We start from the raw sequence: 24534 nt of genomic DNA on the forward strand, positions 1-24534 counted from the left end.
GAAGGGAGGTGGACAGCCCTGAGAATAGAAAGACAGAAGGGGGAGGGACAGAGATACTAGGGAAGGAGGAGAGAAGGGAGGTGGACAGAGCCATGAGAATAGAAAGAAACTGAGGGGGAGGGACAGACACTGGGGGAAGGAGGAGAGAAGGGAGTGAGCAGAGCCCTGAGAACAGAGAGACAGAGGCGGAAGAGACAAAACTGGAGAAAGAGGCGAGAAGGGAGGTGAGCAGAGCCCTGATAATAGAGAGACTGAGGGGGAGGAACAGACACTGGGAGAGGAGGGAGGTGGGCAGAGCCCTGAGAAAAGAGACTGAGGAGGGAGGGACAGAGATACTGGGGAAGGAGGAGGGAAGGGGGCAGAGCCCTAAGAATAGAGACTGAGGGGGGAGAGATAGAGACACTGTGGATGGAGAAGGGATGTGGGCATAACCTTGAGAATAAAAAAAGACAGTGGGGGGAGGGACAGACACTGGGGAAGGAGGAGAGAAGGGAGGTGGGCAGAGCCCTGATAATAGAAATAGACTGAGGGGGGAGGGACAGAGATACTGGGGAAGGAGGAGAGAAGGGAGGTGGGCAGAGCCCTGAGAACAGAGAGAGACAGAGGCGGAAGGGACAAACACTGGAGAAAGAGGCGAGAAGGGAGATGGGCAGAGCCCTGATAATAGAAAGAAACTGTGGGGGAGGGACAGACATTGGGGGAAGGAGGAGAGAAGGGAGGTGGGCAGAGCCCTGAGAACAGAGAGAGACTGAGGGGGAGGGACAGACACTGGGGGAGGAGGAGAGGAGGGAGGTGGGCAGAGCCCTGAGAAAAGAGAAAGACTGAGGGGGGAGGGACAGAGACATTGGGAAAGGAGGAGAGAAGAGAGGTGGGCAGAACCTTGAGAAGAGAAAGAGACGGAGGGGGGAGGAGCAGCCCCAAAGGCTCAGAGAGTCCCTTGAATTTTACTTCCTGGGTTCGTCTGATTAATACCTGTGGTGCAACTCACTTCCTCTTGGGTTCCAGCTCCGGTGAGTCACTTTTACTTCTCCAGCTTCTGCTAATGCTGAGATCCTGCCTGACAAAGGGTTAATAAGGAGGTTTTTGCCTCTGTAACCCCCTGGGAAAGGGTAATAATGAGACTCCTGCCCTGTCTCTGTGAGGAAGGGGTTGTGTCTGAACACCCTTCACCTGCTCAGTTCCCCAGCTCCTCCCTTGTAGTAGAGGGAGGCAATGGCTGGGACCTGGAGACCACATCAATGATAGAGGGAGGAAGATCCGAGTCTGGGATGTGGCTCTGTCTGGGCTGCTTTCTCTGTTCTGCACTGGGCAGTTTGGGATACAGAAGAGCTGGATTCACACTTGAAAGGGACGTTCCCTGGCATGTGAATTTGAATTCTTGTGCTGGTTTACTTTCCACATAGGAGAGGAGCTGCCTGTGGGGTTTGTTTCACAGGAGCAGGAAGAGGAAGGTCTCTGCAGCCTCCCACCACCTCTATCTCCTCTCATAAGTAGATCTTGCCATTTATTTATTCACAGGACTGGCTTTATTCAGGGCAACTCAAGGTGAGTTAGGCTCGGATACAGCACAACTTTCCCTGTTCCCAGAGGGATGAAATGACTTGGGACACTAGGATTTGAGCTCTGGCTTTCATGTTACACCTTCCTGGTCTGTGTGGAGTACAAGTATCCCTGTAGAGGCCAGCGTGGGGCAAAAACAGCCCATATGGCCTTTCCAGTCTGCCCACCCATCTGCTCTCCCCTAGACATTGATGGACTTGGATCTGGGGACAGACAGACAGCTGGGAGTGAGAAGTAGGTTTCTGGATAATGCAGTATGTGTCACGTAAGGAAAACTTACATTGTAATATTTTGCACTGTAACTATGGCAAATCTAACCTGTAAACTGTCCATATGTGTCAAATTAGGAATACTTGTAGTGTTAGGGTATCTATGGTAAATTGTAACCGATAAACTGTATATTATATACTGTATATTAATATCAGACCCCTAGTACAGGGGTGCCCACACTTTTTGGGCTTGCGAGCTACTTTTAAAATGACCAAGTCAAAATGATCTACCAACAATTTAAAAAAACACAAAGTACACTGTACACAGAGAAAATTTTAATTATCATTTATATTCCGTGAGTTTTCAAAGAGGTCAAGGAAGATGACTTTATGCTATGTCACCTCAATAACAACTATACAAAAATAGACAAATATACCCCCTCCCTTTTTACTAAACCACAGGGAGCTGCGCTGAATGCCCCGCGCTGCTCTCGACACTCATAGGCTCCCTGCGTTAAAAACCGCTATTGTGGTTTAGTAAAAAGGAGCCATAGTGCAAAATATAGACAGCAGGTATAAATTCTCAAAACAGACACATTTTGATCACTAAATTGAAAATAAAATCATTTTTCCTACCTTTGTTTTCTGGTGATTTCATCTCTGATTGCACTTTCTTCTTCTGACTGTGCATCCAATATTTCTTCCCTTCTTTCAGCCTGCTGTATGCTTCCAGACCTCATTCCCTCCGCCAACTTTTTCATCCTCTCTCACTGCCCCCTCCCCTTTCTTTCTCCCTGCCCCCTTCTTTTTTTTCTCTGTCTTTCTTTCTGTCTCCCTGCCCCAAGCCACTTCTGTCGTCATCGGGGAACAAGCCTGCAAACTGTCTCCGCCCCAAGTTCTCCCTGTTTCCTGATGCAGAAGCGCCAGGCCAACCAGCCTTCACCCCGACATCAATTCTAACGTCTGAGAGGAAGTTCCAGGCCAGTCAGGCAGCAATTGGCTGGCCTGAACTTCCTCTCCGACGTCAAAATTGACATCGGGAAGAAGCCAAGAAGCAGCGGCCCAGCGTTTCAATCGGCGCAGCAGGGAGGCAGACTGGCAGCCAGCGGCAGTACACAGGCAGGCGTGGGTTTGAATCCACGGGGGGGGGGGGTTGAATCTGCGGGTGGGGGATGTTGAATCCTCGGGGGGAGGGTTGAATCGCAGGGGGGTTAAATCTGCGGGTGGGGGTGGGGTTTGAATCAGGCACTGGAGAGAGGGAAGGAAGTAGGCAGGCTGGCTTCGGGGGAGGGACAAAGGCAAGAGAAGACATAGGAAGGAGGCACTAGGGGCACTAGGGACATGGGAAGGAGGCATTGGGGGCACTATGGACATGGGAAGGAGGCACTGGGGGCACTAAGGACACAGGACAGGCACTGGGGCACTATGGACATGGGAAGGAGGCATTGAGGGCACTATGGACATGGGAAGGAGGCATTGGCACTATGGACATGGGAAGGAGGCATTGGGGGCACTATGGACATGGGAAGGAGGCACTGAGGGCACTAGGGACACAGGACAGAGGCACTGGGGGGCACTATGGACATGGGAAGGAGGCACTGGGGGCACTAAGGACATAGGAAGGAGGCACTGGGGCACTAAGGACATAGGAAGGAAGGAGGGAGGGAATAGAAAGGAACAATTGTTGAGCCAGGGTGCAGTAAGAAAGAAATGAAAGAAAGGATACACAGTAAGAAGGAAACACAACCAGAGACTTATGAAATCACCAGACAGCAAAGGTAAGAAAAATGATTTTATTTTCAATTTAGTGATCAAAACCTGTCAGTTTTGAGAATTTCTATCTGCTGTCTATATTTTGCACTATATTTGTCTATTTTTCTATAGTTACTGAAGTGACATTGCATATTTGAAAGTCATGTGCCTTGACATCTTTGAAAACCCCAAATGATAATTAACATTTTCTCTGCGTATAGTGTACTTTGTAGTTTTTAAAAATTTTAAGGTTACCATTATGAATTAATATGAAAATATTATGTGTACATGAAAAATGAATGGAAGAAATTTGGGGCGGGATAGCAGTTCCGCCAAGACATCACACAACTCCCTGAGCACCCTGGGGTGTAGGTTGTCAGGCCCCATTGCTTTGTTAACCTTAAGCTTTGACAGCTTGCAGTAGACACCGTTGGATGTAAACTTGAAATTACTAAACGGGTCAACCCTTGTCTGTAGCTGAGGGCCGAATCCCGGCGCCTCGCGGGTGAAGACTGAGCAGAAGTATTCATTTAACAGTTGGGCTTTTTCCGAGACCGTTTCTACATAGTCTCCGTCTGGTTTCCTAAGACGTACTATCCCGCCTGAGTTCTTATTTCTATCACTGATATACCTGAAAGAGGATTTATCTCCTTTCTGGATGTTCTTCGCTAGTGACTCCTCCATGCGAATTTGGCCTCCCTAACTGCTGTTTTGACGGCTTTTGACTTGGCCAGATAGACTTCTCTAGAGTCCTGTTTCCCTGATTGTTTGTAAGAGATTAATGATTTTTTCTTCTTCTTGATGAGGTCCGAAATCTCCGCAGAGAACCACTGTGGCTTATTGTTCCTTCGCCGTTTACTTTCTGATTTAACATAGCAGTTTGTTGCTTCCTATATGGTGGCTTTCAAAGTCGACCACATTTCTTCCATGTTATTGGTTTCTGCTTGGCTTTGTAGCGCCTGGTGAACGAAGTCTCCCATTTCTTTGAAGTTTGTGTCCTTGAATTTGAGGACCTTGGTCAGTGTGGTAGATTTAGTGAAACCTTTCCTGAGATTGAACCATACCATGTTGTAGTCACTGGAGGACAATGTGTCGCCCACCGAGACCTCTGTGACACTTTCTCCATTGGTAAGTATCAGGTCCAGTATTGCCTGATCCCTTGTTGATTCCAACACCAGTTGCCTGAGTCTTGCTCCCTTCATAAAGTTTAATAGCCTCCTGCTGCTGCCGGAAGCAGAGGAAAGCGTGTCCCAATCCACATCAGGCATGTTGAAGTCACCTAACAATACTGTGTCCCCACGCAAGGTGATATTCTCTATATCTCCGATTAATTCCATATCTAGGACATCCTGTTGTCTTGGGAGTCTGTATATTACGCCAAGATACAGGCATTTGTCCTTCCCTCTGGCCAAATTTACCCAAAGGGATTCCCCAATGTACTGGACATCTGTGATTCTGGTGACCTTAATGTCATCTTTAGTATATAATGCTACACCTCCTCCCATTTTGCCCTCCCTGTCCCGGCGAAGCAAGTTGTAACCCGGTATGACCATGTCCCACCTGTGGGAGTCCGTGAGCTAGGTCTCGGATATCGCCACCACATCCAGGTCGGCATTCCTCATTTCTGTTTCTAATTCCAGGATTTTGTTTCCCAGACTGTGAGCGTTTACGGTACATAGCCCTCCATGTTTTATGTTTGTTACGTCTCAGTGGGGATGTTCCTGCTTGAGCTACTTGGACACCTTTAGCATTATTTGCATGCTTTGTACTTTCCCTAGACCCAGAGCTATAACGTGCACCTATCCCGGACTCCCCAGACCCAGAACTACAGTGTGTTCCTATCCCAGACTCGGAAATGTGTGTACCCTGTGAGGGTATTCCCGCTTGGGCTGCTTGAACTCCTTTAGTACAATTTGCAATGTGTGTTTTCGCGCTGGACCCAGAATTACAATGTGTACTCCCTCTAGACCCAGAATTACAATGTGTACTCCCCCTAGACCCAGGTCTGGCTAACCGTTACCGTCTCATATTTTAAAGACTCACTCGTTATAATTAGCGGTGATCCACACGTCTCTTCGTAATGGACATATCCAATTTTAGCATTTGGATCTTAGTACTATGGGTTTGGTCTTTTCTGGTTTCCTTTCTATAGTCTGCTTTTCGTCTGGAGTCTTTTGAGTTTAGAATTACATTTTATGGCATATTTTTGTGGTTATAATTGTATGACATGTCTAAATCGGTCCAGTTATCCATTCTTTCTATTATTTTTTGTCCCCTCATACAGTGGCAGACCGCCCCGGGTGCCAGCCCTAGGGGGGTACACAGCCTGCTGGATCTAGAACTTTCCAAGCTGCTCTAAATGGCACCTGCACCTCAGCACAGCTGCCGTACTTATTCTGAAGCAGAGTCGGCAGCCGCACTGAAGTGCAGGAAGGTCCCGCGATGACTGCATTTGCCGCCTCTGCCTCCGGATGACGTAAGTGACGTCAAAAGGGATGGACCGGCAGCTGCAGTCATTGCGGAACCTTGCCGCAACTCCCTGTGTCTGCCGCCCCACCCCCTCCAACGTCACTTACTTCTTTCAGAGGCAGAGGCAACAGAAGCAGTCATCATGGGACCTTGCTGGTTTGGAGGGAGAGGAGTATAGAAGGGTGGTAGAGGGAGAAAAAGGAGATCAGGGTGGTATGGAAGGGTGGTGGAGGAAGAGAAAGGGGGCAGATACTGATGGAATTGGTGTGCAGGGAAAGGAGAGAGAGACATAAGGGGGAAGGATACTGGATGGAATTGGGTTGGAGGGAAAGAAAGGGGACAGATGCTGATGGAAGTGGGGGGAAGGGAGAGGAGAGAGTGAAATGCCAGACCATTGGGATATGGGAGAGGGAAGGGAAGAAGAGGAGAGAGATGTCAGACCATTGAAGGAGGGAAGGGAAGAAGATGGATGCCAGAATAATAGGGGTGAAGGGAGAGATGGAAGGGGAATACAAGGAGAAAAGATGCCATATAGAAGGGGCAGAGAGAGGGTAGACAGTGGATGAAAGGAAGAGAGTGACAAGACTATGAGGAAAGCAGAAACCAGAGAAGACAATGTAGAAAAAAATTATATTTATTTATTTTTTTTGCTTTAGGGGAGATGCATCGCTGTTTCTGTGGTGTTGCATTATATGCAGAGTTCAGCTTCTTGGTGGTTCAATTTAACCTTTGTCTACGTTTTTCTATTTTATCCCCCCTTTTACAAAACTGTAGAGCGTTTTTTTTTAGCATCGGCCATGGTGGTAATTGCTCCTAATTCTATGAGAGTCTGAACTGTTACCACCATGGCTAAAAACCACATTACAATTTTGTAAAAGGGAGAGGGGTTAGTTTGTGATTACATATTCCATACTAGGCGAAGGTGTGTTCGAAAGACATGGTTTTCAATTTGGATTGACTGTGTAGGGCTGATCTTTACTAGTCTGGTTTGTTTAGTTTTACAATGGGTGTATTGATGTACTGCTCACTGCAATATGTAAGATGCTGCCTTTTCATAGGTACTCTTGTGTGATGTGTGGATTATTACTAAAAATTATATTTTTCATACAGATGGGGGGGTGTCAAAAAACGATGGGCCTCGGGTGTCATATATGCTAGGTACGCCACTGCCTTCATAGTTTATATCTAATCCACAAGCCTGCTTTTAGGACCTACAGGGTATGTATCCCTCTGATTCATGACAATTTCACTTCTCATGTTATCTTATCCATTCTTTTTATTATACAACTGCCCAGATAAGCATCATTCTTTGACGTGATTGGACCTTGAAAACTAACGGCAACAGTGTTCTCCCCAGAAATTTTTTCCAGCCATGAAAATTATTTGCTGCATTTAGTGTGCCATAAAAAAACATTTGCTCTGTTTAGTGTGCCGGAGTTAAAAAAGTTTGAGAGATGCTGCTCTATACCATTTGAAAGAGGGCAAATATCTAATTATTCACTTCTAGAATTGGATACTTCTTAAATTTAATATATATTTTATGGAACAAGTGTCAAACCTTAAGAAAGGCAGTCATATTGAGCATTGGAAAATAACTAATAATAATTAACTAATACAAATAGTACACATTTAGGGCTCCTTTTACTAAGCTGCGATAGCGGTTTTACCGTGTGCTTAACTCGCGCAGAATTGCCGCACATGCTAGATGCTAACGCCAACATTGAGCTGGCGTTAGTTCTAGCCGTGTGGCACGGCAATTCTGCACGTACTAAAAACGCTATTGCAGCTTAGTAAAAGGAGCCCTTAATTTTCCCCACCACCAAATTGCCCTGTCCCGCCCCACCCGGCCACTTTTTCATGCCACCTGGCTGGAAAAAATTTCTGGGGAGAATACTGATATGTATGTGAATTGTTCAGTGAAGCAAGACCATAAGGGAAATCAGGACACAATTCTAGAGGTATGAAACTACCTCCATGTTTCTTTCTCTCTCTGTCTGTTCTTTGTGTTCGTTGTTCAGGTTTTTCCCGCCTTAAGCCTCGTGGGTCTAATTGATACCAGATGTGCTTAAGGCTGGTTAGGAAGAGCATATTAGATTACATATCCCAAAATGGAGCATAACATGTATTAAGTGTGTTGGATGGATGAAAGGGGCCCCGAATGAATGATGAATGTATGAAAGATATATGAAAGAATGGTGTGTACTTAATTTCTAATATTTTATATATTTTAAACCTGAAGGAACACTAAGGAGATATCCTAAGACAACTTCTGGAAATAGTTAAGTTAGAATCTGAGACACTGCACTAGTCCTCCAGTATAAGAAGGCTTCTGTATGTGTATCAGTGAAACTTAACACTGTCAGTTTTTCAGAGCAAGGGGGAACAGCCGCTCCTTTCTCTGATGCTGATAGGGCCAAGAACTTCTCGGCACTTTTTAACAAATACAGGTTCTCTTGAAATACCTTTTTGAGAAGGACAAAAAGAATATTGGATATTGTGGGACAGGATCCTGGCTAAGCTTTGCTGAATCCCAGTCCCAAAGTTTAAATAAAGGTAGTGGAACACAGTTCTCAGTGCCTCCCAAGAATTGCACACTGAGATTTCCTGGTTGATCAAAACAAAACCACTTTAATGGAAAACAAAACTCCAAACACAATTTCAGAATTGGCATAAGCAAAAAAGGACAGGCTTCCAGGAATTCAATTCATTCCTCCTAGGAGGCAAATAAGTCTCACTATAGCACAAGCTATGCTTTTAGAGTCAGTCCAGTCCATCAACACAAAAGTCCTTAACTTTTCCTTCTGGCCTTACTCATGGCCTAACAGAACAGTACATGCACCAAACACTTGTTCTCTGTAAACGCTCTCTCTGGCTGTGGCCCTGTTGGGTAGAGCCGAATCCCCAACAGGCTGAGAGGAGATGAGCCCATACATCACAGGTGTTGTCGCCCTCCCAAAAGACAGGCTTTGGTTTTCCTTCTTTAATCCCCAGCACAAGTCAGAGCAGTGCACAAGCTGCTCTAAAAACATAAACTCAAAACTCCCCTGAGGGAAAAGAAAAACTGCTTGGCTTAACAGCCTACTCACAATCCATTAAGGGTTCTTCCCAGTTAGGCAGGACATAGTCCTCCTGGCACTCCATGTCATAGTCCTCAGGCTGGGCTTCTGCAACTGGTTTGGTCTGGCTGGCTTCCAGTTCTTCCATTTCCCAGTCCTCAGGGAAACTTCCTAGTGCTGGCCATGGTTCAGCTGGAAGGACTGGCTTCCTTCCCAGCTTCTGCTCAGCTCCTTGTCCCAGCTGTCTCTCCTCACTATCTGACGAAGAAAGCTCAGTAAATGGGAGCCTCGGCAACAAGCCACGCCCCCTCCTAGCAGGGTTAGACAAACTCTTAAAGGGCCTTGCCTTCTCAATATCAGCCTGAGCTCTGGACACTCTTAAAGGGGCGGGTTCCTTCCTAAAGTTGTGAACAGGGTTTTCACACTGATCAGGATGTTTCCTAAACCTGGTCCCAGAGTTTTTACTGGGGCTTACAGGGACTTTTTCCTTGATTCTAGTAGGTATAGCCAGATTCCTGTCACAATATGTAATAATGGGTTTATGTATATTCAGAAATGAATGTGACCAAAAATATGACTTTAAAAACTTTGTTTTGAGTGTGAAAAACATGTAAAGGAATTTCCTTTGTCCAAATTTAAGGACAGCCTCTGTTAGTGGATTGGCTGACGGCCAATGATGTCAAACTGGACTGAAGATATATATTGGGGAGCGACAAATTATCGAGTTGAGATCTTTATCAGAAGGCCAGCGATTGGCAACTATAAAGACCTCCCGATGAAGCAAAATTAACCTTTTGAGGTCCATTATGACAATTAATAAACAAAATAACTATTTTAATAGAAGTTGCGTCATGTGTTATTTTTCATGTACCTTTTACACACCTAGAGCGAAAGCTAGCCGCTTATGGCTGCTTAGTACGCATGTGCTGCCATGCTCACTTTGACACCCAGAGCGCCTTTGCCGCTCGCCTTCGCTGCGCGCCGAACAGCTGGGCGCCGTTGGCTCCCTTCCTCTTAAAGGGGAGCCCGGGCCGATGCGATCTGTGACGCGGTGGGGGTGGGCGGAGCTAGCTCTCGCTGCGACCCTGGTCTGCCTGCCTGCTTAGTCCTCCTCCCTTGTGCATCCACAGCTCACCTCTCCTCTGCCTCCCCGCCTGGAACTAAGGAAAAAATAAAAGCAAAAAGAAGCGCCGCCGCAGTTCGCCTCGTGTCCCAGCTCCCTTCTCTGGGGTTGAACTGCATGCAGAGTCTTACATCTTAGGGTTTCATTTGTGTATATTAGTACTTTTCGTTTGTGGTTCTGTATTTGCATAGGGGTTATCTGTGTTCTGCATGTGTGACCAAGGCCAGGTGTTCTGGTAGGAATGAATGTTGAGAGGCATACAGTGTGCTTTGTGAAGTTTAATTTTGTGGTTAACCATTATGTGTTGTTCATAAGATTATATTGTGTATTTATATATGGAAAAAAATGATCTTAAAATTAGTACTATTATGGGGGTGGGGTCTGGGACAGAGCTTAGGCGGGATAAGGGGTGGAGCTTGGATGGGATCTAGGGCAGAGCTTTTGGGGCCACCCCAAACAAACATCCCCTGCCTATGTTCAAAAGAGAGATTGCTTCTCCGTTCTCTTTATGTCGGCTGTTGACTGTACAACCTCAGCAAGTAGTATCATAACCCTTGATTTTACAAGCCATACCTCCTGTATTACAGTCTATGGCCAATGAACTAGGACTAGTGTGGCCTGCCTTTGAGTATATTTCCGTTTGGTTTAATCCAGAAATTAAAATTCAAGGACTGACCATTGTAAGGTTTGGTAGTGGCCCCCACAATGTTAGGTTGTAGGGGTTATGTTAGGAGCCCTTACAAATGCCAGGTCCCAGGTTCAATTCCCTCACCAAAGATTAACCAGGAATGGAATCAAATGAGAAGCACAGCCAGAGGTGATTGCATAAAGAATATATTATAGAAATAGGCTTACAGAAAAGCAATATTCATAAGCATTACAATTAAGCATTCAGGTTCCCGAGACAGAGAGAAGGGATGGAGAGATAGATAGAGAAAGAGATAGATTCTTGTGTGTTGCAGAGAGGAGGCTTTTATAGCTTGGAATCTTATTCTGCATATAGAAACTATTGTATTTCCCAGTATCTTTTCTGTTTAGAATTTGTAAACTGTTTGAAACAATGGTTAGTTTAATTGATAAGGAGGGTGTGATACTTGCAGGCATGGTAGATGGGATTAGTCTCTGGCTTCTTTGTCCCATTCAAGCAGCCTATCTTCTTGATAAACAATCCAGTCTGGCTGGATGATCAATGTATGTGAATTCTGTGCAGGAGCACAGAATTTTGCATCAACATTCCAGAGTCAGATTGATATAATTTCCCATAGGCCTTTGCTGACATTAGTTATGCCAACTGAAAATGCTGATTGCTAGCAATAGCTATGCTGACACCTATTAATTGGGTTGAATGACAATGTAGGGGGATTTGGTTTATTAATCAGTTATATTCAGGGTAATAATTTCAAAACATTTAATGACCTGTGTACTGACTATCTAATTGCAGTGCAGTTTTTTCAGTAGTTGCAGTTAAAACATTGTTTAACAAAGCCATGCTACAAAGATCTGATAAACACGAGGGATACGTGCTTGCAGAATTTTTGTGTAGACCTCATTAGACAATCAAATAGACCTCTTTGGTCTATCTCAAAGTTAAATTTAAGAGATTTAATGCATATGCTAAGCTGCAGCAATTGTGGGAACATGATTTTGGAATGGAAATTACTGATGTTATATGGAAAGTTTTTTGGGGAAAGGTATGTTGGCTTCAATAATACAATCTTTATTCTATGTTGCTCATTGAGCATATTGGACACCATATAGAGTCTCCAGATTGTCAGTCCATGGGTCTAATGTAGGCACCTTTTGATCATATGTTGTTTGGATGCAATGCTGTTAAAACATTTTGGTATGAAGTCTGGCAATGAGTATAAGATGTCTTTGGATTTTGTATAGAACTGATATATGAAATTGTCATTTTACATTTAGTTAAAAAATATAAGACCAAATTATTTAATATTCTAAAAACATAAGAATAGCCTTACTGGGTCAGACCAATAGTCCATCAAGCCCAGTAGCCCATTCTCATGGTGGCCAATCCAAGTCTAGCAATTCAACAGGTTTTTATCAGAATGGAAAAATAGCATAGCTCTTTCTTTTCCTGCATGTTTGTCTCATTCGAAAATAGGAAGAAGTAGCTGCTGTTACGCGATATTCAGTTCAACATTTTAAGAAGGTTTGGGCTCTTTTAGATGATTATTGTTGAACTCATGGTTTGGGGGGGAAGGACTCAAAAACAAATGTCATTGGATTGAGTTGTTATATTGAATTATTTTATTTCAATAAAGACATAAAATAAATTCAATTCAATAAAGACATTAAAATTCAATAAAGACATTAAAATAAAACTGGGGACATTTTATAACATTAGTGACTTTTTTGTATTTTGCTGTTTTCTTCTCTGTAGGTTGTCGTAAAAGATGAGATGTTTGCATCCTGTTATAGCTGTGAGGCCAACTCTGAATCATCTGTGAAAACAGCCATGAGGCTAAGTCATTGTCTGTGGGCTCATGGGAATCCATCTGAGAAGCCAGATCTGGAAAACAGTCAAACGTACAGGTCCAACACTGAGACTGGGTTTGGAAGGATGTAGCCATGAATCTATTCCTGGACTTTTTCCAAGACTGTGTAGTACAGACTTTATCCCACAAGCTCAGCTGTGAACAGCAACGGTCTGTGGCAGGAGTTGAAAATCACAAGTAGCTAATTTCCTGCAGGAATTTTATTCTGTTTGTAATGTCTTAAAAATTAATGCACCATTCTTCTTCTGAAGTCATGGCTCTCCAAGAATCGCCATTCCCAAACTGTTTCCTGCATGGTCTCCATAGCTTTTCCTGGGCCCTTATCTTCCCTTGTTACTGGGTCCTGGACCGTTTCCTGGCATCCTTAATAGAGACATCAGTAGAAAGGAAGCAGAGACAGAGACAGCGATGTTCCCTCTTCCCTTTAAAGATCTTCTGCAGTGGAATTGTGTTCCTAATGCTCTTGGCTCTGTCCTTGCCCATCGCTTTCATTGGATTTATCTTTTGGGTTCCTCTGCAAGCTTTGCGCAGGCCCTTTGATTATCAACGGAACCCAAGTCATGGAATGAAGAAAGAATGGTTGACGCGAGAGCAGAGCAAAGTATTCAACTTCACTAGTGCGAATCTCTGCTTTCTGCCAGATGGTCTAGCAAGGTTTAGTAACCTCAGCCACACACAGAGAAGATCTATTATGGTAGCCAAGAACATTATTCAGGGAGCCACCAGGAATAGCAGTGATCTCTATACAGACATACCTAACCACCAAAATCCTCACAGCCTCGTGTACAGTGCCACAAGCTTCAGCTCACCAGAAACATTTCAGCTAGAAATGGATGCCAATTCCCTTCAACAAATGAAGGCTGTTAATCTTCCTAGAAAGAGTGGTCAGTGTGAGGAAGGGTCCATCAGTGCTGATCCTTCATCAGTAATCCTAAATACCTCAGAAACACAGAATGGAGTAGTGTTGAGTCTGCCAGATGCCAACAGCCTCAGTGAGATGGCTCAAAGGTCAGGCAATGTTCCTTGCAATATCTCCTCATTCTTCCCTTTAGATGTCGATTTTGTGTGCCTCCAAGAAGTCTTTGATAAGAGAGCAGCCACCACGCTCCGGTCTATCCTCAGCCCATACTTTGAACACATCCTGTACAATGTTGGCGTTTACGGACTCTTGGGCTGCTCTGATTTCAAATTCTTTAACAGTGGACTTTTTCTGGCCAGTCGTTATCCTGTTCTTTCAGCCCAGTACCATCATTACCCCAATGGATGTGGGGAAGATGCCCTGGCTGCCAAAGGACTTCTCTGTGTGAAGGTAAATGAGTGGATGGTGTGTCCTGTCTCATAGTGAAAAATGTGGGAGAGGGTACAGTGTAAGTTAGTGCTGCACGATTCAGGGGGAAAAAAATTCGATTTGATTTTCCTGCCCAATTGGGTGTTTTTTCAAACATCCTGATGAGTTTATTTTATAGCCTCTTCACCCCCCTTTGCCTTCTCCTAACCAACTGGCGCTGTGGTGTAAACAAAATAAACAAACAAAAAAGACTTTTCCTCTCTCTGTTAAAAACTAGCTCATGTTCAAGGTTTAACACTAGCTCTGGCAGGATACACATTTCAAATCTGACATATTGTAATAAAATTATTTTTTCTACCTTTTGTTAACTGGTCATTATTCAAATCTTGTTGGTCCCCGGCTCTGGTTTTCTTCTGATATCTTGCTTGCCAGGGTCTCCTTCTTTCTTCTTTCTCCGTACTAACCATTCATTTTCTATCTCTGTCCTCCCCTTCCGTTTTCCTTCCCTCCCCGGAAGTCTGGCATCTTTCCTTTTTTTGTCTCCATCCACAGATCCACCTTTTTCTCAACTACCCTTTCATCCAGCATCTCTCCCTCCTTCCCCACCACCCCAGGGTCCACCATCTCTCCCTTTCTTTTCCCAACTACCCTCCTATCCAGTATCTCTATCCCCCCTCCACACCATCCCTTGTGTCTAACTTCACTCCCTTTCTTTTCCTTCCCTCTCTCTCCCTCTCCTCTGTTTTTAGACCCATTATTTCTTCCCCCCCCTAAAGTCCGGCATATGCACATCTCTTTGAACCCCCCTTCCCTCCCTCCCTCCCTCCCTCCGTGTACTTCTACACCAGGGCCCCCCTCCCCTGAAGAACTGCACCCCTCTGAAAGCCTCAGCACTATGAAATGTATTTATTTATTCTAAAATTTATATATTGCCTATTAACTAAGCAGGTAGCAAAATCAAAATAAATCTGTTTTACAACAATAAAACAAAAACAGTTAAGTATAGCTTTAATATTTCCATTTCTTATAAAAATGATCACAACCCAAAATAGCACTGAGCAAATCAAAATGCTTTCAATTGCAGTCTCAAACGCAACTCATTCCTTTTAACAGGACCAATAAATGACTCCTGAAAGGCACAATCAATTGTCATGACACAACCGACCTCAACGCCCGATTGGGTACATAATGTTGTAATACGAGGTACACAGCGTTTAAAAAACCCCAATTATGATCATGTAAAACACACCCTCTAAGATACTGGAAGCCAATGCAGTGCTCTCATTGAACCAGTTACAGAATCAAAGCAATTTAGTCCACAAATCATGCAAACCACTTTCCGCACCAACAGATGTGATGAAGTCTCAATACTCCAATGGCTAATTGCTCTCTCTCAAAGCTAGTCATCGTCTCTCTCTGCTGCATCAAATAGCTTACAGTGCTTAACTTAACAAAAGTTCTGCATGTGGAGACACCAACTCAGTCCCACTCTGCCTGACTTGGCACTGGCTTTCATTTATTGAGGAATTCATAAGAGGCTACTGTGATCTCTTCTTTGGTCTTGGAGACACTTGAGATAACGGACAGATTGCAGCAGCCTCTTATGAATTCCTCAGCCCTCCATGCATAAGAACATAAGAGTTGCCCTACTGGGAAAGACCGAAGATCCACCAACCCAGGTCCCAAGTAGTAAAACAGATTTTATGCTGCTTATCCTAGGAATAAGCAGTGGATTTCCCCAAGCCATCTCAAGAATGACCTTTGGACTTCTCTTTTTTTAAACCCCACTAAGCTAACTGATTTCATCACATTCTCCAGCAATGAATTCCAGAATTTAAGTACATAGTGTGTGAAGAAATATTTTCTCTGGTTTGTTTTAAATCTACTACTTAGGGCTCCTTTTATCAAGGCGCGGAATACCGCACGTTAAACCGCCTGCCGTGCTAGCCGCTAACACCTCCATTGATGAGGCGTTAGTGTTTTGGCTTGCTGCGGGGGTTAGTGCATGATGAAATGGCCGACGCGCTAACCCCAGTAGCGTGCCTTGATAAAAGGAGCCCTTAGTAGCTTCATCGCAGGACAACTAGTCCTAGTATTTTTGGAAAGAGTGAATAAGTGATTCACACCTACCCTTTCTAGTCCACTCATTATTTTATAGACCCCCATTATATCACCCCTGAGCCGTCTCTTCTCCAAACTGAAGAGCCCGAGCCGCTTTAGCCTTTCCTCTTAAGAAACAAACAAAACTTGGTGACAAGAAACTCCTTGTGTGTTGGGATTAATATATACTGGTTTGTATATATAAACTGATTAGTATATACTTGTATGGAAATAGTAGAGTTGTTATTAGCAGGTTGATACAGGATTTTTTTTTTAAATTGAAACATAGAAACAGAGATCCTACTTGCCTATCCCACACTTTCTTGAATTCAGATACAGTCTCTGTCTCCTCCACGTCTTCCGGGAGACTGTTTCATGCATCTACGACCCTTTCTGTAAAAAAGTATTTCCTTAGATTACTCCTGAGCCTATCACCTCTTAACTTCATCCTTTGCCCTCTCATTCTACAGCTTCCTTTTAAATGAAAGACTCAACTCGTGCATTTACGCCATGTAGGTATTTAAATGTCTCTATATCTCCCCTCTCCCGCCTTTCTTCTAAAGTATTGGGATTAATTTGAGCCACCTCATTTTTTTTTCTTTATTTATTTATTGTAACCATTCACAATAGTAAAATATCAAGCAATATCACCAGCAATAAACAAATTTAACACTAGTGAATTTATACAACAGGAAAAGAAAAACTATTGGCTTAACAGACCATAATTGAAGGCCAAGAAAGGAAAATTAATAGAGGAAAATTGATCAATTAACCATGAAAAGAAGGGAAAAACTATCCAGGATAAACTAACGTTACAGTGGATTCATTAGAAGCAAATCCAGAGGACCCTTGATTTCTCTCACACTGAACCACAAAATTTAATAACTGTCTGGCATCCAAAAAAATATAAATAGACTCATGAAGAACTACCTCGTTATGGAAAGAAAATTGTAAGAGAGCGGTTCCTCCCAGAGCAATAATCCTGGTTTTCAGCAGAAAGAAATCCCTGCACCTCTTCTGCATAAATCAGGAAAACTTGCATTTTTGAGCCCAAAAACAGATTATTCATAAAATGAATAATTTAAACAAAGAATACTATCTTACAAGCTCTAGAGCCCTGCAAATTATGCCCAAAATCACAATAAGAGTGGTACACTCGATAACAACTTTTAAGGAATTTTCAAGGAAGACAGTAAGGTTCATAGCCTACTGAATATTCGATGATTCTCCTCTGCTCTTTGCCTGAATTATAGGAGACTTAGTTTCAGATGGAGCATTGAGCACTTCTTGGAAACACTTCTTAAGCATTTCAGAAGCCGGTATCAGAGAAGACTTAAGGAAGAACAATCTAAGGTTTCTGAGTTTCCTTATCTGATTTTCCAAATGTTCCATCCTTTGCATAGTTTATATTTCTTTTCTTGTATAGCACTCAGCTGAAAGTATTGAAAATCTTTCAATGACTCCTCAACTGAGGACATCCTTTAGCTTGCTGATCCAAATCCTGAGCATTTGCTGATCTTGAGCTTGTAAAGACTGAATATCCATCTTAAATTTAGATGTTAACTACATAAGAGAAGTTTGAACTCCATGAATTGCATCTCCTAAAGTCACAATGGCTGGTTTCATCCCCAAACCTTGACTTTACAGAAGTTCCTCCACCTACATTGCTCACTACAGAACGGATTCCAAGTTGGATATCCAATATTTTAGCAGTGATTGGCGAAGAAGGGGCCAATATGATTCCTCCTCTACCACCAGATAGAAAATCAAGAGTGGAGGATGACAAGGGGACAGAATTTGACCCCTTCCCCACAGCTAACCGTGTCATTCTTTAGTGTATCTCAACCTCAGTCCTTTTACAACAGCATTTTTCAATGCAAGGCTTAAGGGGTCAGCGGCTGGAAACCATACCGTGTCATTCTTTAGTGTCTATCTCAACCTCCATCCTTCTACACCAGCATTCTTCAATGTAAGTCTTGAGGGTCAGTGGCTGGAAACCATCCCCTGTCATTCTTTAATGTCCGTCTCAGCCTCAGTCCTTCTACACCAGCATTCTTCAATGCAAGGCTTAAGGGGTCAGTGACTGGAAACCATCCCGTGACATTCTGTAATGTCCATCTCAACCTCAGTCCTTCTACAACTGTATTCTTCAATGCAAGGCTTAAGGGGTCAGGGGCTGGAAACCATCCGGTGTCATTCTTTAATGTCCATCTGAACCTCAGTCCTTCTACACCAGCATTCTTCAATGCAAGGCTTGAGGGTCAGTGGCTGGAAACCATCCTGTGTCATTCTGTAGTGTCCATCTCAACCTCAGTCCTTCTACACCAGCATTCTTCAATGCAAGGCTTGAGGGTCAGTGGCTGGAAACCATCCTGTGTCATTCTTTAGTGTTCATCTCAACCTCAATCTTTCTACATCAGCATTCTTCAATGCAAATCTTGAGGGTCAGTGGCTGGAAACCATCCCGTGTCATTCTCTAGTGTCCATCTCAACCTCGGTCCTTCTACACCAGCATTCTTCAATGCAAGGCTTGAGGGTCAGTGGCTGGAAACCATCCCGTGTCTTTCTTTAGTGTCCATCTCAACCTTGGTCCTTCTACACCAGCATTCTTCAATGCAAGGCTTGAAGGTCAGTGGCTGGAAACCATCCCATGGCATTATTTAGTGTCTGTCTCAACCTCGGTCCTTCTACACCAGCATTCTTCAATGCAAGGCTTGAGGGTCAGTGGCTGGAAACCATCCCGTGCATTCTTTAGTGTTCATCTCAACCTCGGTCCTTCTACACCAGCATTCTTCAATGCAAGGCTAGAGGGTCAGTGGCTAGAAACCATCCCGTGTCATTCTTTAGTGTCCATCTCAACCTCAGTCCTTCTACACCAGCATTCTTCAATGCAAGGCTTGAGGGTCAGTGGCTGGAAACCATCCTGTGTCATTCTGTAGTGTCTGTGTCAGCCTCGGTCCTTCTACACCAGCATTCTTCAATGCAAGGCTTGAGGGTCAGTGGCTGGAAACCATCCTGTGTCATTCTGTAGTGTCTGTCTCAGCCTCAGTCCTTCTACACCAGCATTCTTCAATGCAAGGCTTGAGGGTCAGTGGGTGGAAACCATCCTGTGACATTCTGTAGTGTCCATCTCAACAGTCCTTCTACACCAGTATTCTTCAATGTAAGTCTTGAGGGTCAGTGGCTGGAAACCATCCCCTGTCATTCTTTAATGTCCATCTGAACCTCAGTCCTTCTACACCAGCATTCTTCAATGCAAGGTTTGAGGATCAGGGGCTGGGTCCAATCATATTCTGAATCTTCCCTTTCTCTTTAAAGAATGACATGGGGATGGTTTCCCGTGGGGACGGGGACAAATTCTTTCCTCATGTCAGTCGGAGATAACTGCCCTCCGCTCTCTGAGTGACTCACATTGTCCACAATACTTCCTGGTCTCGGTGAAGCTGTTCTCTTAGAGGGCTTAACGAGGCAGTTTGCAGTGACTACAGCTCCCATGAATCCTACCAAATAGCTGGTTGATTTTCCTTTTGGTTAAATGCCATACCTCTCCAGCATGGCCTGGCCTGCCTTCAGAGCTCCACTGGGGTCAAGAGGAATCCTCCAGGTCATCCCCTTTCATTTTCCCCATCGGGCATCACAGGCAGGTAAGCAGATCCAATTCCGGAGAGCAAGCAGCTCAAAATCTGCCATTTTAGCCTCCGCCAGCTACATCATTCTTCATTTAATTCATTTTCTATCCTGTTAACCTGTAACATACATAATATACAGACTTACAATATAGCACAGTTATTTACTGTAACGGGTGTTATCCGAGGACAGCAGGCAGATATTCTCACGTATAGGTGACGTTTAAGTGATTTTTGCTGTATTTGTGGGACCTGTGTGATTTTATTAGTTGAGAAATTGTTTTTATGGTGGGGGAATGAGACTTGAATGAGGCTTCCTTTCTGTAGTTATAATCAAAGTGGTTCAAATATTATACACAGATACTTATTTTGTACCTGAGGTCATGGAGAGTTAAGTGTCTTGCTCAGAGTCACAAGGAGTTGCAGTGGGAATCGAACCCAGGTTCTCAGGCCACTGAACCAACCACTAAGCTACTCCTCTATCCCACCTTTATGATAGTCATATGAGCACAGGAAGTTTTGATCTTAACCTTTAAGCCTGCATATTTCTGGGTCAGAACAGGGACATCCAAGTTGGCCCATTCACAGATACAGAGATTGCAGTTGTTGCGAATCTCTGTCTGTCTCTGTATCTCTCTCTGTCTGTCTCTCTCTGTAACTCTCTCTCTGTCTGTCTCTGTATCTCTCTCTGTCTGTCTGTCTGTCTCTCTCTCTCTGTAACTCTCTCTCTGTCTGTCTCTGTATCTCTCTGTCTGTCTCTGTATCTCTCTCTGTCTATCTCTCTCTCTCTGTAACTCTCTCTGTCTGTCTCTGTATCTCTCTCTGTCTGTATGACTCTCTTTGTCTCTCTCTGTGTATCTCTCTCTCTCTCTCTCTGTCTCTCTCTCTCTCTGCTTTTAGCAAAATTTGCCCCAAAGAGAAATCGGTCAAAGCAGAATATTTTTCCTGTGGCCTGATAAAAACAGCTCTATATTCAGTAAAGAGGCAGGTAGACATGCCTAAATATCAATGTTTAGACCTGTTTGTAAGTACAGCAGAAATAATTCAAGAAGTTAAGTGTTTTTGCTTTAAAGCTTACCCAGACAAGCAATGAGTGAATTTGAGCCAGTTTTAAAACTGACCTTTAAAAAATACCATCTGAAACTGAGATAAAGCGTAAGATACTTTGCGCCACCGCAAAAGGTTCGGCCTCTGGATAAACTAACCGTAAACTCCCTCCCTTGTATACTTGGGGAACGGAAAAGATGTTCCGTGTGTTACCTTCACTCTTTCTTTTTGAACATTATACGGGGTAATGTCAGCAAATGATGCCCGAGATGGCACTGCCCTTTGCAGAATCCTAGCTTAGTGTATGGACATGAGTACTTAATGCCTGCCAAAATACGTAAATGCTGTGAACCATGGAATCGAGGGAGATATACTCACGTGGATTAAAAACTGGTTGGTGGATAGGAAACAGAGAGTGGGGATAAATGGACAATACTCAGACTGGAAAAGCATCACGAGTGGGGTGCCGCAGGGTTCGGTGCTCGGCCTTGTGTTCTTCAACATATTTAAAAATGACCTAGAAATTGGCACGACGAGTGAAGTGATTAAATTTGTGGACAATACAAAGTTATTCAGAGTAGTGAGGACACAGAAGGATTGCAAAGACCTACAACGAGACATAAACACACTTGAGGAATGGGCCACGAAATGGCAAATGAGGTTCAACGTGGATAAGTGCAAGATGATGCATGTCGGTAACAAAAATCATATGCACGAAAACAGGCTGTCCGGTGCTGTACTCGGAGAAAGAGACTTGGAGAACTTGTATACAAGTCAATGAAACCGTCTGTGCAATATGCGACCGCGGCGAAAAGAATGCTAGGAATGATTAAGAAGGGGATCACAAACAGATCTGAAAAAGTTATCATGCCATTATACCGGGCCATGGTATGCCCCTACCTGGAATACTGCATCCAACACTGGTCGCTGTACATGAAAAAGGACATAGTACTACTCGAAAGGATCCAGAGAAGAGCGACAAAAATGGTTAAGGGACTGGAGGAGTTGCCATACAATGAGAGGCTAGAGAAACTGGACCTCTTCTCCCTTGAAAAGAGGAGACTGAGAGGGGACATGATCGAAACATTCAAGATATTGAAGGGAATAGACTTAGTAGAGAAAGAGAGATTGTTCACCCTCTCCGAGGTGTAGAGAATGAGAGGGCACTCGCTAAAGTTAGAAGGGAAAAGATTCCCTGCAAACGTAAGGAAGTTCTTCTTCACCCAGAGAGTGGTAGAAATCTGGAACGCTCTTCCGGAGATTGTTATAAGGGAAAGCACCCTTCAGGGATTCAAGAAATGGTTGGATAAGTTCCTGCTGGAACAGAAAATACGCAGGTAAGGCTAGACTCAAATATGGCACTGGTCTTTGACCTAAGGGCTGCCGCATGAGTGGACTGCTGGGCACGATGGACCACTGGTCTGACCCAGAAGCGGCAAATCTTATGTTCTCTAACTACATGCATTATTTCTTGGAATGCCCCAACTTTCCACACCATGCTGCCTTTTCTCAATTATGTACCAGAGGAGGTAGGCACCCAGTTTACAGAATAAGGGCTTAAGTCGGTCATACATATAACCTGATAATTAATGCTTCTTAAGACTGAACATTGGGGATAAGAATAGCCTTACTGGATCAAGATGGCTGCCGACAGACTAAACTGAGCATCACGTGTCGGTGAGCTCGCTACTTACTCTTGAATCGCTGCTCAATTTGCCTCGAGATGCCCAAACGGAGAGCTGGGGCCTCGCGGAGCTCCGGTGTACCGGAATGGGCAACATAGATGAGCTAATCCGCCGCATGCAAAGTTCCCTGCAGCTGGAGGTTGTCCCGCTAGAGACGCCCCGAACGGGCAGAACGGAGGCGATCTCTTTGGGACTTGAGACTACTCTAAGCCCCGACACGAGGGCTCCACCCCCACGCCCTCAGGTTACCAGCTCCCCACGGGCTGGGGAACTCTCCAAAGAGGGAGTTAGTCCTGCTCTGGAGACCATCGATAATCATGAAGGGAGCATGAAATCAGACTCTCTACAATTGCAAGAGAGCCTGAATGTAGGAACTGAGGAGTAAACATCTGAGGGGGACTGACAGATCCAGGAAAGTGTTCTACAGGAGAAGAGCTTGCAGTTCATTCTTTTGATCTTCAAAGACCCCGTGAGGTAACACTAGAAGCTATCTGGGACCTGTTTGCTAATATTCCAAAATTAATAAAACCTCAATTTACTCAAATAGAGGAGAAAATAAAAGCTCATGATAAGGATATTCAGGACTTGAAACTGGAAACAATAGAGTTTAAAAAAGAGATTATCAGCATTAACCAAGAGTCATCTAAGACCACACAGATTCATGAAACTAATTAAAGATAACACTAATCTTAGGTGGAAGCTCCAGTCTTTGGAAAACTTTTCTTATAGTAATAACCTAAGATTGGTGAATTTCCCTACGGTCCTAATGATTACTCCTCGGGAGATACTAAAAAGATATATGTTGGAAATTTTGGGATTGTCTGAGGAAATGATACCACCATTTACACAAGTCTATTATCTTCCTAATAATCAGTGGAAACAACAAGAGGTTGTCCAGGAAAATTTGGACATGTCTACCTTATTGGAATCCTTGAATAGTGAAAAGGCAGTGCCTGCAACTTTATTATTAACAGTGGCTTTGGTCCCTGATAAAAACTGGTTATTGAGACTTTTCATTAAAAATAAACAGAAACAATTTCTAGGAATGCAGATACAAATGTACCCTGATCTAACCAGAGATACCCAGAGACGTCGTAAAGAATTACTATTATTAAAACCAGGGGTGTTAGCTAGGGCAGGATTAACCAATAGGGCAAGTAGGCACGTGCCTAGGGCCCAATATGGTCAGGGGGGCCCGATGAAGGAGGGCATCAACACTGTTTTTTCCAAACGGCGATGGGCCCCTCCAGCATCGATCGCCAACGCGGGCCCCCATCCGATCGGCAACGCGACCCCTCCCCCATCGACGGAAAGTAAGACAAGCAAGCAACGTGGGTAAGAAAGACAGCGGGAACTGTAATTGTGCAAGCAGTGCTGCTTGCCCAAAGCTTCCCTCTGACATAGCTTCCGCCTGGGCGCATGGTGGGGTGGGGCGGGACAGGGGGCCCAGTGTACTTGGGTGCCTAGGGGCCCTCAATGAATTAATCCTGCCCTGGTGTTAGCCTTAGGGTACCCATGCAAATGTATAGTGTATTATTCTTCACAGAAATATGTTTTCTTTGAACCTGTCCAGCTGACGGCCTTTTTATCATTGTTACGCCTGGAGAAAGAAAAAAAAGATAAGATCTAGCCCTAGATAAGAAGTTTTGGGGGGGAATTTTGAGCTCAGTTTAGATCAGTTTTAACATTCCTCTAGATATTTTTTGTTATTAAATTCGCTCTTGTTCCATCTTGATTCTAGAAACGTGGTGGACTTGAGTTTAAAATTTAAGTAACTTATTTCTATTTTTGATTTAATTTGGATGAATTTGGTTATCAATTATTGACTTTATGTTCTTGATTTAAATATGATGAATATGGATATGTATCTTTAACTTAAATTTTACTTTCTGTACAAGTTTACACTTGATAAATAATTCTAAAACAATAAATAAATAAAAAATAATAATAAAAAAAGACTGACCATTGGGATTTATCTCCAGTTCAGTGCGCATGAATTATGTTACATGTGTTACGTTGGTAAAGTCCAGACCCCCCTAGACCCGCCCTCATCCCCTGCCCAGCTGCGCATGCATAGATGTGATGTCACTGTGTTGCATCCGA

At 43.9% G+C, this 24534-nt stretch overlaps 1 protein-coding gene across 4 annotated transcripts in view; it reads left to right on the forward strand.

Moving 5' to 3' along the window:
- Nucleotides 1-205: 205 nt before the first annotated feature.
- Nucleotides 206-24534, forward strand: part of LOC117357294 (sphingomyelin phosphodiesterase 3-like) — a 52719-nt gene continuing 28390 nt past the window's right edge. The window contains exons 1-2 of one of the 4 annotated variants that reach the window (XM_033937678.1): nucleotides 206-224; nucleotides 12571-13994. In XM_033937678.1, coding sequence (XP_033793569.1) covers nucleotides 12915-13994 — 1080 coding nt within the window. In that variant the 5' untranslated portion in view covers nucleotides 206-224; nucleotides 12571-12914. Of the gene's footprint in view, nucleotides 225-859; nucleotides 1011-1664; nucleotides 1795-12570; nucleotides 13995-24534 lie in introns of those variants that run through there. The other 3 variants (XM_033937682.1, XM_033937668.1, XM_033937673.1) reach the window with 3 other exon arrangements.

Source organism: Geotrypetes seraphini, chromosome 1 (genome assembly GCF_902459505.1).
Source record: "Geotrypetes seraphini chromosome 1, aGeoSer1.1, whole genome shotgun sequence".
Classification (NCBI taxonomy): domain Eukaryota; kingdom Metazoa; phylum Chordata; class Amphibia; order Gymnophiona; family Dermophiidae; genus Geotrypetes; species Geotrypetes seraphini.